We start from the raw sequence: 15,457 nt of genomic DNA, 5'->3' as shown, positions 1-15,457 counted from the left end.
CTGCTCACTGTCTGTATCTCCCAAATAAGCGTTGACATGTAATTCTCCTCACCTTGCCACCTCAGGGCTCTGTTGGTCCTATCAATAAACAGCCTATTTAGCTCAGAGGTCACTCCAAACTTCAACCTGCCAAACAACTTTTAACAGTCGGCCAAACAGGGTATTTGATTGAGGAAGGATTTATTTTTTAAACTCACCCTTTCTTTTTCCATCTCTTTCTTGTTTTTCTCTGTTTCTGTCCCTGAGGGCAACATACTGTTGACTAAGCAGCCATTCAGCATCTGTTTTAACTCACCTCCATTAGTTTCCTGATTGACTCCTGGCACCAGTAGCACATCCCCCCCAGATTTCTCCACCTCACCTTCCCCTTAATCTCCCATCCATCGCTCCAAATCAAGGCTCAGGTCACTGTGCCCGTGGCCTGCGGGCATCACTCATTATACTGTGAAGTTTCAATTGCTGCCTGACCCCTTCCATCCAATTTCATGGCTGCTTGTGGTGGGCCAGTGCCCCTGCTGCTCTTCTTGGAAACTCTCTAAATGAACCAACCTTTGGCTCAAGGCCACCACTCATCTCAGCAAGACGACAAGAGGGAGACGAATTTAGTTCAAATGAATGTCAAGCCTTGTTATTTTACCTCTTGGTTAATATGGTTTGGGCACTCAGGAGCCCTGACTTTCCCTCTTTCCTCTCATTCTTATTTCAAACACACTCTCACACAAATAGTGGGAATTGAAACTCTTCAGTACACTGCTAACAAAGAAAATAAACCACCTCTGGCTTTGGAAAATGAAAAATCTCAACTTAACCAATTGGAAGAGTGTTTGCTGTTCACAATTTGTCTCCAAGGGATATTTTGTGTTTGAGGTTGATGAGGAGCTAAATTTTCAATAACACACAGCCTTGCTTCGTTGGGGAACTGTATTCTCAGTGGTTGTTTCTATGGAATAACCTATAAACACATCAACGTCCTGCCATGTCTGTAATGCAGAAATCAGAAAATCCCTCCCAGGCCAGTTAGATTATTTCCCATGAACAGTCTGTGACATATCATACTACTCTGTACTCCTTATCTTATTTTGAATATGAATCTAGCATGCAGAAGCATGAAGATTTATTCTTTGAAGCTTAAGTGTCAGTATGATCATGTATGATCATAAACACATCACTTTTGAACATTACTGCTAAAGTTATTTGATGACTTCATCTATAACATTTTCTAGCTAAGTGATGTTTACTTGCAGTAGCTGTGTGTGTCGGCTGCTTGTCCCTGTTGTTGTGCATTAGTCAGGTGTTCAGGTCCAGGCTAGTGGCCACATTCCTTCAGGCCCAATTACATATTTATAAATTGAAGGCCACCATATGGCATGACTTGCTCAACGGAGGAGAAAAGTAAAAAGTAAATTAACTTTTCCTGGCCAACTGGCTGTTCTTTTTATCAACGGGTCGGTGTATGTGGACATGTAATGGATGTGATTAAGGATCATGCTTAATGGGATTAGATTCATTGAGCTATGATTAACCCGGTGTAGTGGTAACATACAAACGTACAAACAAAATCTAGACTATGGTCAGATGAGTCACTAATACAGTATGTGTAATAAAGAAATAGTATGACATTTTGGGAAATAAGACTTTTTGTTTACTTGCAGAGAGTTACATTTACATATGATAAGATTGATTCCACTCTCATGTCAGGATACTAAATATGAAGCTGGAGCCAGCAGCCAATTAGCTTAGCTAAGCTGGAAGCAGTGGAAAACAGCTAGTGTGGCTCTGTAAAACCACAACTTCTTGTTTTTACACTTTTTTACAAGCAGGATATGAAGTGTTAATTAGTGAGCTTTAGAGGGGGAGGTAGTTGTTATTTATTTTTATTTTTTTACCTCTGGACTACACAGCTAGCCTGTTTCTCACTGTTTTCAGTCTTTGTGCTAAAGTAAGCTAACCAGCTGTTTGTTCCAGCTTCATATTTACCGTACAGGCACAAGAGTGGTATCAATCTTCTCAACTAACTCGTAGCATGAAAGAGAATATGTGTATTTGTTCCCACTTGACAATTACTTTTTTGGACCTGTTATTACTGCATGATTATCTTGTAACATGGTAATTGCTTATCTTCTGCCCATACATTGCAAATAGGTCATTAGCTATGCAGTGAGCTAACACACTTCCAATAAAGGTTGACAGTTAGCCTTTGAGATTTTTACTGGAAGCAATTTTAAAACTGTGAAAACAGTATTGGACAATAAATTCAATGATAGTCATTAAACCAAACATATTGCAAAAATAAATTAGCTGTTATCAAAATAAGAAGGGATCTGGATTCACAAAAGTATAGACAAGCTGTGAAAGTAGTTAGTCAAGTATTCAATTTCAGTTCAATTAAATTTTATTTATATAGAGCCAATTCATAACAGTGAAGTTATCTCATTGCATATTATTTACAGAGACCCAACAATTCCCACTATGAGCAAACACTTGGCGATGGAGGCAAGGCAAAACTTGCCTTTAACAGGCAGAAACCTTGAGCAGGACCTATAGGCTCAAGGTGGGCAGCCGTCTGCCGTGACTGTGTTGTGTTAAGAGAGACAGAGAGAGAGCAGGAGGAAAACATACAGTAGAACAATGCAAATTCCACATTAAGTTTTAAAATAATAGTAGTGGTAGTAATATTAATAATAATAGTAATGTTAATGTTAATAATGAAGATGATGATGATGATGATAATGACAATAATAATAATAATAATAATAATAATAATAATAATAATAATAATAATACTTGTACTAGCAGGTATTGAGCAGGAACATAAGGTGCCTTGCAATCATAGATCCAGTCTCTGCAGCTCCGGAGGCAGAAATACCTGCTGAAAGCGACAGAAGGAGAGAGGAGAGAAACGAGAAAGCACAAAACTACGGGAGAGAGAAGATGTCGAGTTAGTAACATGCATTAATGAGATAGGAATGCGAACAGATGAAGAGGGAGAGGAGGAGCTCAGTGCATCATTGGAAGTCTCCCGGCAGGCTAGGCCTATAACAGCATAACTAAGGGATGGTTCAGGACTCACCTGAGCGAGCCCTAACTATAAGCGTTATCAAAGAGGAAAGTCTTAAACTTACTCTTAAATGTATAGATGGTGTCTGCCTCCCAAACCCAAACTGAGACCGGATTTCACAGGAGAGGAGCTTGATAACTGAAGGCTCTGGTTCCCAATCTACTTTTGGAGACTCTAGGAGCCACAAGTAACCCTGCAACCTGGGAGCGCAGTGTTCTAGTCAGGTAATAAGGTATTATGAGCTCTTTAAGATACGATGGTGCCTGACCATTAAGAGCTTTGTAGGTGAAGGAGAAGGATTTTAAATTCTATTCTGGATTTTACATGGAGCCAGTGCAGAGAAGCTAATATTGGAGAAATATGATCTCTTTTCAGTTTTCTTTTTTTTTTTTTTCAGTTCAGTTTTTGTCAGTACACGTGCCGCAGCATTCTGGATCAACTGGAGAGTCTTAAGGGACTTATTCGGGCAGCCTGATAATAAGGAATTGCAATAATCCAGCCTAGAAGTAACAAATTCATGGACTAATTTTTCTGCATCATTTTGAGTCAGGATGTTCCTTATTTTTGCAATGTTACATAGGTGAAAAAAGGCTGACTTTGAAGTTTGTTTGATGTGGGAGGTAAAGGACATATACTGATCAAAGATAACTCCGAGATTCCTTACAGTGGTGCTGAAAGGCCAGGGCAATGCCACCTAGAGTAACTATATCTTTAGATAATGTGTCTCAGAGGGGTTTGGGGCCAAGTACAATAACTTCAGTTGTGTCAGAGAGTATCACCAGTAAAGATCAACATTAAGTCCCCATAGGAAATAAAACACAGTAATTAATCGAGTCTACAAGAGTAAAAATAAAAAGAGTCAAATATATGTTAGCCCAACCGTAATGTAAAAGTTACTAAGAATGTTGTATTAGCAGCACATTAGCCTCAGACAGCTAATTTACAAGTAGTAAACTTTATCATAGAAAAACTAAGTTGACAAATCACAAATCAACAAGCATAGAACAGCTATAATAAAAAGAGTACTTACAGATAATGGTCCAAAGAGGGCACTTGGGGAGTAGATAAAAGATGCCTGTCAATACTTGGTCACAGATCTGACCAAATGCCGGATGTATCATGTCAGTTAAACTGCAACTGCTATGGAACTGTGCCAGTAGTGGTTGCTACTAGCAACAGCATGTTCAACTGAAACCAACTGCTGGTGACAGAATAGCTTACCTATTACTTAGTAAATCATTTTATAGTAGTGCTAAATCCCAATAAGGATTCAGCCCAATAATTACAGAATGAATTCTAGGTAATTACTGCACCCATTAGAGCATTATTCATGGAACTAACTACAAGTGATTACAGTTTTATATGACTTAAATGCAAAGTAATTGGTCTAAATGTCAAATTAATTGTCACCATAACAGTGGATTGCTGTCACTCACTAACAGGCTTCATTCAATGGTATCAGCTTTCATTTAAACTGCTGCTTTACTGCAGGTGTTTAAATGGTGTTTAAACTTTTCTCTCTCTTGTGTCCACAGCCAGTGAAAACTGCCACGACTTCCACCCCATGTTCTTCACCCACGATCGCTCCTTTGAAGAATTCTTCTGCATCTGCATACAGCTGCTCAACAAAACCTGGAAGGAGATGAGAGCCACAAGTGAAGACTTCAACAAGGTACACTGCATGTGTGTGTTTTTGGGAGATGGGAGGTTGAGATGAATAAAATACATCACTGTGTCCCATTTCTATGCAACATTTTAATTGTAACAAGGTTCTGAGTTTATAGTGTATTAACACTGGAAAAGTGCACTTGATGCCAGTATGCATGCTAAATTTGTTTGATTTTTGAGTGTGTTGTTGATGGACTCCTCACAGCTGGAAAGAGTTAAAACACATTGTAGATACAGATGAGACAGCTCCAGGACCATTTAATTTGAGATTGTAGCTTTTTCAAAGTCCCTGTTAGTTTAAAATAACTGAACTCATGAAGATGCAACATCATTAGAATTTATGGCATTCATTTTTTTTTTACGCAAAATGTGACATCTACTGTTAGAAATATATATACGTCTAGCTAAAGCTAAATTGTAGCCCCCGTCCCTGGTTAGGCTTTTAAATGTAGGTTAAAACAGTCAAACAAATGAGTTGATAAAACAGAATCAGGATAAAAACAACAGGACGGATAAAACCAACTATGTGCATGTGTATATACATGTGTCTGTTTGTGTATGTAGTGTATATGACTGTTTAAACATTGACATCTTGGTATGATGGTGTGTGTAAAATACAGTATGTAAGCATAGAGTACAAAAAGTTAGTTAGTTAGTTGTCAAAACTTAAACTATATTTTTGAAGAATTTGGCAATGGTGCCATGTCATTGGTCTCTGATCCATTACCTTTAAGGTTTGTTTGTTTAATATCATTATAGGCTTGATTACTGATCACACCGTAGGATATATGTGATTAAAATCATGGCGTTCATATACATTTGAGCTGCTTCGACAGATGTGCATGATCATATAAAATGAAATCTGTTTAAATTTAATATCAGTAGTCTTGGACAGTTTCCTAATACAAGCATCGAACTTGAGTTGAGAATCTAATAGATGATGACACTGAGGATGAAGCAGTGTTTTTACAGGATGGTTTTATTTTGCTACTTTAAAGTGAACTTCATACAGAATTTTGGCACAGTAGGATTTGTGCCATGCTTCATTGACTTTCTGTTGTAGACACTGGCACAGGAAGTACAGTCACGCAGCTCACTCTTAATAACAGCAGTGTTAATCATATCTCAAATTATGTTTGTTATTAGAATGGCATTGCCAAGATTCCTATGCAAGTATCAATGCAATGTTTTTTTCCTGTTTGCACAGATGAACATGCTTTAGGCATTTCCTTTTTAAGGGCACAGATTGATAGAGGGAACTGTATACACATCTCAGGGGCTTTTTAGATTTTGAATTTTTCCTGCATTGTTTTTTTTTTTGTCTCTCTGATATGAAACATTAGCTGCCTCCATTGGCTGAGCCACTGATTAAGCTACTACATCTTCATTTGGAGCTCATTGGAGTCTGGATGAAGATGAAAAACTTCCTGTAAGCTGGCTAATGTTGAGTTAGCTCACACAGGAAATGTGTGTGTGTGTGTGTGTGAGTGCGCGCACTGCCAGACGGTGATAGTAATGAGGTGTTTATGACAGATATTTTATGTTGTGTATTCAATTGGGCATCAGATGTAGCAGTCAACAGATGTCGTATCCCTTTTCCCTGATTTGTCAAACTAATTATGATTATCTTATGGTGTCAAATACCAAACAGACTGACACAAGCTACAAGCCACCCTGTGTCCAAGTCACTGTTTACACAGTGTTTTGTTGTGGTCCAAGTCCTCAACTCATATTTACTGGCTTTGACCAGCATTGAAACGGTTCCTCACACATGAATGAGCCAGTCCTCTCCCCTTTTTTCTGCAGGCACTCTCCTCCTGGTCCAGTATGTCACACTACTAAGGTGACACTGTAATTGCTAATTCAACCTCCAGCATCCCTGAATTAAATTTGCAAGAGTTTGCACATCGTATTTTTGTTTGTGAATGGTGTGATGGTTCATGTGCATAAGTGATGCTGGAGTCACATCATCCTCTGTTATTTCGCTGTGAGTTAAATGATGGAAGACAGCAGTGTGGGTTTCATAAGCCAGTCTGTCATTACAAGAAGTTGGTGCTTGGATGCAAGGTTGTGAGTAAAGTCTAGCTCTCAACTAACTGAGTAATATGAAAAATGTATTTGTTATTGTTGTTTTGAGACTTGGTACAGCATTTTGATCTACTGCAGGAGGCTATAAATGAAACATCCTTACATATTGTAGTCGAGATGAACAACAGACAAATCTAGTCATCCTCTGTAGCCGTTGTTGAATAAATGTTATATCCACCTACAGTCTACTGAAGTCCTCATCACCATCTGTGTTTTTACATTTGCCACTCACTAGAAAAAACCTTTGTTAGTGGAGTAACTTCTGAGCATGATTTAATTTTTGGTTTTATGAATTCAGAACTGAAAAAAGGACATTTTCAGTGTGCCACAGCATAAGTTGTCATGTCTGTTTGTCTGATGATCTAAATGTTGTGAAAATGAACTGAAACTTTGAGTTTATTTAATGATAGAGATGGTCGCATCACCCCTGGTATATCGAATAGGCTTGGAGTGACTACCACATCCCACGTTCAGCTGTATTTCATCTTAGGGGCGAATTCAACACACATACCGTACACACACCTCCCCTAGGAAGAGATCCTATTATCCAATCCCATCCTTCACACCCCTCCCTTGAAGGCGAGAGTCAGTTTCGATTGAGTTGGGATAGATGATGCTTCCCTTCCTTCTCCCCTCTTCCCTCCCCGACCTCATCTTTCATCACACGGCACCTTGGGAGTTTGAAATTCAGCAGCAGCTTGTCGATAGCAAGACTGTTTGGTCTCAAGGGCTTCCTATCAGCTAAATGGTGCGTGTGGAGCTCTGCGCTTCCAGCCTCTAATGCAGAGTCTCAGTTTGTATCTGCTATGAACTTAGAAACACTCTTGAGACATCAGCCACTCTGATGATGAAGAGAGGGATTTTGTTATAAAAAAGATTATTTGACATATATTAAGGGATAAGAGCAATTAACACAAGGACACAGGATTAGAACTGTGTATAAGGGATAAGAATAGGAAAGATGGATGAATAAAAAGAGTAAAAGATTAAGGGAATGTAATAAAATCAAATAAAACATGCAGGGATGAAACTTTCCATAAAGGTAAGAACATGTATGCAAATTTGGAGGAATAATGTCAAAGATAATACTGATTTGTATAAACAGTAAATGCTGACTTGCCTAATGATGGATGGTGCAGCGTTGCCTGTCGCAAGGAGCTAGGATCAGTAATATATAATAGTAATACTGTCCATTCCACTGATTTGAAGCACAGTTATTGTCATTTTAACTACTACCAATTGGTTATTTAAAGTGGAGTATTGAACTTTGTAGTTGAGCTGCCCTCTCTTAGACAATCAGTCATGTGATTGGTTATTGGTGTCTCAGACGACAGAAAGAAGAAATGTATAGTCTTTTTTTATGGTATCTTAATGAAGAATGAGTCGTAAGTAGTCATTATTCATCAGTAGAAAATTATGGTCAGAATGATTTTCATAAATTTGCTTTGGTGTTTGGTAAGCACAAGATCTCAAAAGATCTCTCTGTGAGAAATAACAACAGTACTGGACAAACAATCTGACAGATTTGTCAGTTAAATCAATTAAGAGATTTGTCAAAGAATTCCTGTCAACCAAACTTGTAAAAATGCTTTTTGTTGAGTCCAGCCCTGCTTTCTAGAACAATAATCCTGGCTGTGTTATAAAAGGACTAGTCTGTAACTATAATGTGTAAATGTATGCATTCAATTCCTCGTGTACATACAGTATATGAGGATATATCCTCTTTAGGGTGTGTGGGAGGATAATAAGCTATGTCAAGGATAATTCTGAGGGCGTCCACTTCAAAACATGGCTAATGTACAGCTAGATTTCCCTGCAGCTCCCACAGTCGTTACCCGACACTGACGGCACTGAGCTTTCTGAGGTGTAGAATACTAAGACATCTCGTTCGGGTTTTATCAATGTTTGGATGTGCACAGTGCTGTGGCCTGCGAGTGCGTGAGCATTTCTTAGATGCTGAAGGCTCTCTCAGCTGCTGGCTCTTCATGGCTGACTAAGCATCTGCCCTGTGTGTACACACACACACACACACACACAAACACACACAGGATCTTACATGCATTTATGCTCATTTAAGACAAAGGCACAGAGACTTAAATGGAGCTTAAAAACACTGTGGCACTTAAGCGCCCACACACACACACACACACATCATGGTTGAGCCACTATACATTCTGTCTTGTTTGCTTTGTGAATGTAGTGTTCAGTAAAAGACGTGGTTGTAGAGAAGGGGTGTGTGTGTGTGTATGCTGTGTGTGCATGATGTGTGTATCTGTGTGTTTAATGGAGGCAAGTCTGATGCTCCCAGGGCACAGCTACGACCATCAGGCAACCGTTTTCCCTGTTTCCATAGCAACCCCTGTCCAATTACCGCTGCTGTGCTGCTCTACTCTGGCTCTCTTTCAGTAAGATGGAGCTACTTCTCCACTGCATGTGTACATGCTTATATTTATGTGCATCAGTGCTTGTACGCATCTATCAGAGACTCTGTCTTGTATGGCTGTCTGTCGTCTCTTCATCCAAACGTCTGTGCTGAGAGCTTCTCCTCCTCCACCTCCCCACCAGAGAAGGAAAAAGCCTCTCTCTGCTCGCTTGAGGGAAGAAAAAAAAAATCCCTCACTGATGTAGCGGCTTGCAGCCACTCACGGTACCCCTCCTCCTTCTTCTCCTCCTCTTCTCGCATCCCTCCCTCCCCCTCCGTCTAAACCTCTCTCTCCCACACACACACACACACACACACTTATCATGTGATCCACTTGCTGCACCACCATTGGCGTCTCTGATCGTGGCGTGTGTCCAATCAGGGCATAAGCCCAGAGATCAACATAAGCGAAGCAGAGCAGCCTGGCTGATGCTCTTAGACTCACAGAGGGAGGGTGGAAGGCAGATAGAGAGGCATACAGAAATATCATAGTAGAGGGGACAGAGTTAAAGAAGAAACAGGGAGTGTTTGTTGTTGTTGTTTTGTTTTTATTTAAAGAACATATGCTAAAAAAGAGAATCAAAAAAGAAACCTGAAGGAACAAATAGCCAAGACAGGAAGAAGGCAAAAGGAGGAGGTGTACGAGCTGTGTTGACAGACGAGTCTTCCCTTATTGTGGCTAACGCTTAAGCTAACTGTCCACAATCAGCTACACTGCTCTTCCAAAGGAGCCATCTGCTTCCTCCATCCATCCTTCCATCCATCCCTGTCTCCCGTCTGGCGCTAAAAACTCCTTCTCTGGCAAAAGCACGAGGATTCATCAGTCACTGTGGAGAATATCACACCACATTTGGAAACATGGAGGTGACATGTAAGTACTAAGAACGGAAAAGAGAAAGAGAGAGTGGTTCTCAATTAGCATGGATGGATGGAGCAAAGGGAGGTGTTAGTAAAGGAGCAAGAGGAACTGTTTGTGTTGTTGCCTGGCTGCGGAGGAGGAGGAGGAGGGAGGAGGGAGGAGAAGAAAAGGCAGGGAGAGATGGAGAAGATGGGACAGGGGAACAGCGGAAGAGAAAGAGGAGGGACAGATGGGGCTGTGTAGACTCGGCGAGGCATAAACAGGTTAGACAAGGAACCAGATCACAGCCTTTTCATTAACACACACACTCAGTCACACAAATATAATTTGCTAGATTACAATTTACACCCTGTCTCACAAACACACACCCACATCCACATGCATGCGTACACACATCCCCTGTTAACCTACTCCCCATCACACTCCAGGCATCATCCGTATTTGTGTGTGTGTGTGTGTGTGTGTGTGTGTGTGTGTGTGTGTGTGTGGGGGGTTGGGCTTTGTTGTTGTGAATGGGATTACTCCACATCGCCAACACCCACCGCTTGTAACCAGAGGAATTCAATGCCCCTAATACTGATCTCCTCCACTCTCTCTCGGCCTTGGATGAGCTTCAACCAGTGCTTTAGCCAGAGGGGTTTGACACAGGATTAGAGTGAGGTCAGTCCCAGACTGTAGAGCAGGAGTGAAATACTGCCAGAACCTGATTTCATTAGTTTTGGACAATACACAGTACAATTGTATCCACTTACGGTCCTTTTAAACCTGACTCTGTATAAAAGAACTATGTCTTGTCCACCAGGTAACCTACTATATTAGATTGTGCTGAAATGTTTTGTGGCTGAATCAATCAGTCGATTGACACAAAGCTATTCTTCTGCAATTCTGATAATGAATCATTAGTCATTCATCAAGACAAAATGCCAAACATTTGCTTGTTCCAATTTCTCAAATGTATGGATTTGCTGTGTTTCTCTGTTGTATATCATTTTAAAGTTGCAACGCATTGCAGGCTGTTTTTCACAATTTTCTGCAAAAAGTTAGATGAGAAGTTCGATACTACTCTCAAATCTATCTTTTCAATGTAAAGCTGGAGCCACGAGACAGTTAGCTTAGCATAAAACTGGAAACGGGGAGAAACAGCTTGTCCAAAAGTGAATGAATCCACCAACCAGCATCTCTAAATCTCACAAATTTATACATTATTTCACATTTGTTTTATTTGTACAAACACCAAAGTGTAAAAATGACCCACTGTCTTTTTACCAAGGTGCCGGACTATTTCTTGGCGGGGCCAGGCTAGCTGTTTCCAGTCTTTATGCTAAGCTAACTGTCTCCTGGCTCCAGCTTCATACTGAAAAGACAGATACGAGAATGGTATCAATCTTCTCATCGAACAAGCATATTTCCCAAAATGTCAAACTCTTCCTTTAATCGACAGTAAAAATAAACATTAGTTGCACCCCTGTTAAAGATATTGTTCCCTAAATGGCAAGCCAAGTTCAGTCACTAAAATAAACCGTTGTTGTCTGTGTTTGTATCAGTGTCCTGTAAAAGTGCCCTTGAGCAAAAGACCTTGAACCTGGTCACCCATTATACAGTAAGCCACTATGGACGAGCTTGTCAGCTAAATAAACCAAGCACAGACGTAAAGCAAAGCTTTTTTTATTGGTGTTTCTGTTCTTGTCTGGGGTGATACAGAGGAGAGTAGATAATCTGCTTTGTTCAACCATGTTGAAGACAGACCTGTGCCATGTGGGATTAGTCACATGGCAAGCCTCAAAAGCCTCAGCAGCAGCAGCAGAATGACCTTCTCATTAACTATATCACACATCACTTTGTGTGTAGCTACTATTAAAGAATATTTTTGACTTGGCGTTTAGCTGCTATTCCAGTTTTATTTAAGGCTGCTCATCGCAAATCAAGTAAGGACACTTAATGCAAATCAATGCAAATGATTTCTGGCTCTGCTCTTTAGCAACAGGACAGTTCCCTCTACTTTGCCAGAAGGTTAACATGCACGCATACATGATTAATGAAATGGGTGCTGGTGTGTTCGGTCAGAAGTGATGTGACCAAAAATAATGTGAGTGCAGGTGCCAAAGGGTTTTGGGTGGATGCCATGTTTGGATTCCAGGAAGCAGCTTGGGACAGTTGGTGAAAGCGCTGCACACGCTGCCATATGTCAACAACTGTGACTGCTGCTGTCGTGCTTTGCATGAAGCAGTACATCTATGACTCGTATCAGGACACAGTAAACCAGCCCCTCCCCCACTCCTCTCCTCTCCTTCAATGAGACCTGCTGTTTTCTTATTCCATACTGGTATTATTTACCTCCAACTATCTGGATCTTTCTATACCCCTTTCCTTCCCTCAATCCCTTATAACTCTTTCTTTTTGTCTTTCTCTCCCTCCTGTGCTCTCTCTCTCCCTTTTCCACCTCCTCATTCTTGTCTCTCCACCACCCTCCACCTCTATTGTTGAATTCAGACAGGCTATTTATATCTTCCTGCCTGGCTGCCTCACCTCCCACTCCCTTAACAAGGTTTGCTTTATTGTTTTTGCACGTGTGTATGCACACTCGGACAGTGCGTGAATGTGTGTTTGTAAACGCGTCGTAACAAATTGGTGTGTTTGAGTCCTTGTAGTGGTGTGTGTGGTTTTATGAGTTTGTTTTTGTTTATATGTCTTTTTCCCCCTCATGGTTTCTATATGAGTGTGTAGCAAGAGCAGAGTGTGATTGCCGAGCTTTGTGTCTACTTTTTTTTTCTGTGCATTCGTTTTTCATGAGTGTGTGTTTTGTGTGTGTGGGGTGGGGGGTCTCAGGCAGCATTGGCCCACTCACACTGAGAACGCCAGAGCTAAGCTCACTAATCAGACCAGAGAGTTCATCAGCCATTAGCATCAAACCATCAGAGTTGCATGAGCAGAGATGCAGAGCTAACATTTTGTTTTGTTGTGTATCAAGATAATGATACTGTTGTCTCATCTTCACAGCACCTCAGTGGAAATCAGCAGGGGAAAAGACAAGTAAACTCAAGTTTTCTTGTCTTTTGATTTAGTTATTTATCTATCTATTAATTTATTCATGTCCTTTTTGTTTATTGATAAGTGAGTGTGCCTCTCTGTGATACACATATGTGTGTGAAATCATTTTTGTGCACAGCAGTCCATACAGTATGTACTTTAGATTCCTTGCAGACAATGAAAAGTCTCCACAAAGGCTCTGGTGTGTGGGTGTGTCTTATTGTGGATACATGCTGGGATATGACTGCTGTAGGCCTTATCATTAGTATCATATAACAATCCAGTTTTGATGTATCATTGCTTGAATCTGAGTTTAATTTGAAGCTCTTCATCTGTCAGTGTGAGGATGATGACGCATATGAGGAAGGGAGACAAACTGATATCTGATACTCAGTAGTTTTCTGTCTGTGGGTCATGGTGTTTCTCGATGGTCCACCTTCCTTCACACAACAACAAAAAGGCAAGAGGTATAAAGTAAATTACTCTCTTTGAGTCTTGCCTCAGTGTACCTAATGGCGGTGTCAGACCAAACACGCAAGAGCGAATAGTTGTGTGCAGAATGAAGAGCAGCACATAATTATACAAGGCTGCTAACTGGGATGCTATGGGCTACATCAGACTGTAAATAATCACAATGTTAGTTTTCTGACATAGTATGTTTGTTCTCTCTTTCTTGCACCATCGTTGTTTACTGTAGAATTGTTGCCCCCATAACTGCGGATGCCACATTCAGTCAATCCCTGAATCCCGTTGCACATTGTGGAGATCAGCGTATTTGGTGCAAAACCTGGTGGATCTGCGTAGTGTGCGCTGCTATGGCTTGTGCAGGGATCGTCCCTGATGAGAGTTGTCTCATATAATGAAATAATACCTGTTTTGATGTCCTTGAATATATGTTTAATCACAACCAATTTACTCATCCCTCTGGGACAATTAATGCAGAATGTTCATATTTCCTGCAACAACTGTGTCATAATAAAACACTCATTAATGCAATGCTGTACACAAGCCAAGGTCATCACTTGGCTTTCATCAGCATTTCTTGACTCGCAGTAAATGGCGATTTCCCAGGGGACTTTGCTCTCCAGTCATCCATACGAGCCGCGCTGCACCTCATATTGAGCTGGTTGTTGAAAAAGAGCTCCTCTGACAGTTTGTCTGGGCGTGCAGTGCTAGCACTCTAAATATGGCAACAACAACAGCTAGCAGCAACAGCCGGCGTCGACCCTGCATCACTCATGCGGAAGGAAGAATAGGATTGATGGAGGGAGGTCTTCAGAGGGGTTTTGTTTGTGCATACTTGGGAATATTGTGAATTTACGTGGAATAGTCATTAGTGTTTTGTGTGTTTTGGTGGTGTTCATACTGTATAAGGCATGTAAGAGAAGGAATAAATTAGTATACGTGCAGTATAAGTGTGTACATTGAGAGTGTATATGTCTGTCTTGGCTACAGTACAGTATGTGCTGTTCCCTGTGGTGCAATAATGCTGTCAAAACAGGTCCTTAAGGCGTTCACTGAGAGAATAGAGCTGCTTTTCACTGTGCTTTAAAGTTACATTTAACCCATACCACTCTATTTTATTTAATTGAGATATCCAGATACACTGACACCTTACATTCGAGCCGTGGGGCCTAGATACATAATTGAAATTTTAATGGATGAAAGTAGTGCCTTTCCACTTAGTTGCTCTCAGCAGACTTAACATAGAACCATGACAGGGTTGTCAGGAGAGTCTAACAAGACAAGCTGAATATACATAATATAAACTGGGACTCTAGCTGTTGTGCAGCATTCACCTCTTGTTCTTCATCCTCTATGAAATGGCACTCTGACTGTCTCTTGTTTGGCATTTCATTCAATACATCAAGCAGTGTAAAGGTGCAACCACATAAATACCTGAGATAGAATTACATTTGTCATTTTGTCTGTAAAATGCCAGAAACTAATGAAAAATGCCTAAGATGATGTTTCAGATTACTTATTTTGTTCAACCAACAGTCCAAAACCCAAAGATATTCAGTTTACAATTATATACAGTTGAGAAAAGCAGCCAGTCCTCACATTTGAGAAGCTTTAACCAGCAAATGTCTGGTAATTTTTCTTAAATAATTATTGAAACAAAATAGTTAATCAATTAATCGACTAATGATTTCAGCTCTAGTGATTATGTATGCATAGCTAAGAATCGAAAGCAATGCTGATAGACAGCCAACAGTTGTTGTATATAGTCTTTTACTACTGTTCATGCTGCCCGTTATGTGATCATATTAATTTTATCACATTTCCATCCTTGCTGGTGGCAGTGTTACCATCCATGTGGAGATTAAGTTTG

At 40.4% G+C, this 15,457-nt stretch overlaps 1 protein-coding gene across 8 annotated transcripts in view; it reads left to right on the top strand.

Annotated features, from left to right (window-relative positions):
* The window catches only part of elmo1 (engulfment and cell motility 1 (ced-12 homolog, C. elegans)), a 108,974-nt gene that overhangs the window by 74,079 nt on the left and 19,438 nt on the right, over nt 1-15,457 (top strand). For 7 of the 8 annotated variants that reach the window (XM_044171051.1, XM_044171048.1, XM_044171045.1 and 4 more), the window contains one exon: nt 4,594-4,730. In XM_044171051.1, coding sequence (XP_044026986.1) covers nt 4,594-4,730 — 137 coding nt within the window. Of the gene's footprint in view, nt 1-4,593; nt 4,731-9,647; nt 10,108-15,457 lie in introns of those variants that run through there. The other variant, XM_044171052.1, reaches the window with a different exon arrangement.

This window comes from Siniperca chuatsi, linkage group LG17, assembly GCF_020085105.1.
Source record: "Siniperca chuatsi isolate FFG_IHB_CAS linkage group LG17, ASM2008510v1, whole genome shotgun sequence".
Taxonomy (NCBI): Eukaryota; Metazoa; Chordata; class Actinopteri; order Centrarchiformes; family Sinipercidae; genus Siniperca; species Siniperca chuatsi.
This window is presented reverse-complemented; position numbering and strand designations above follow the sequence as displayed.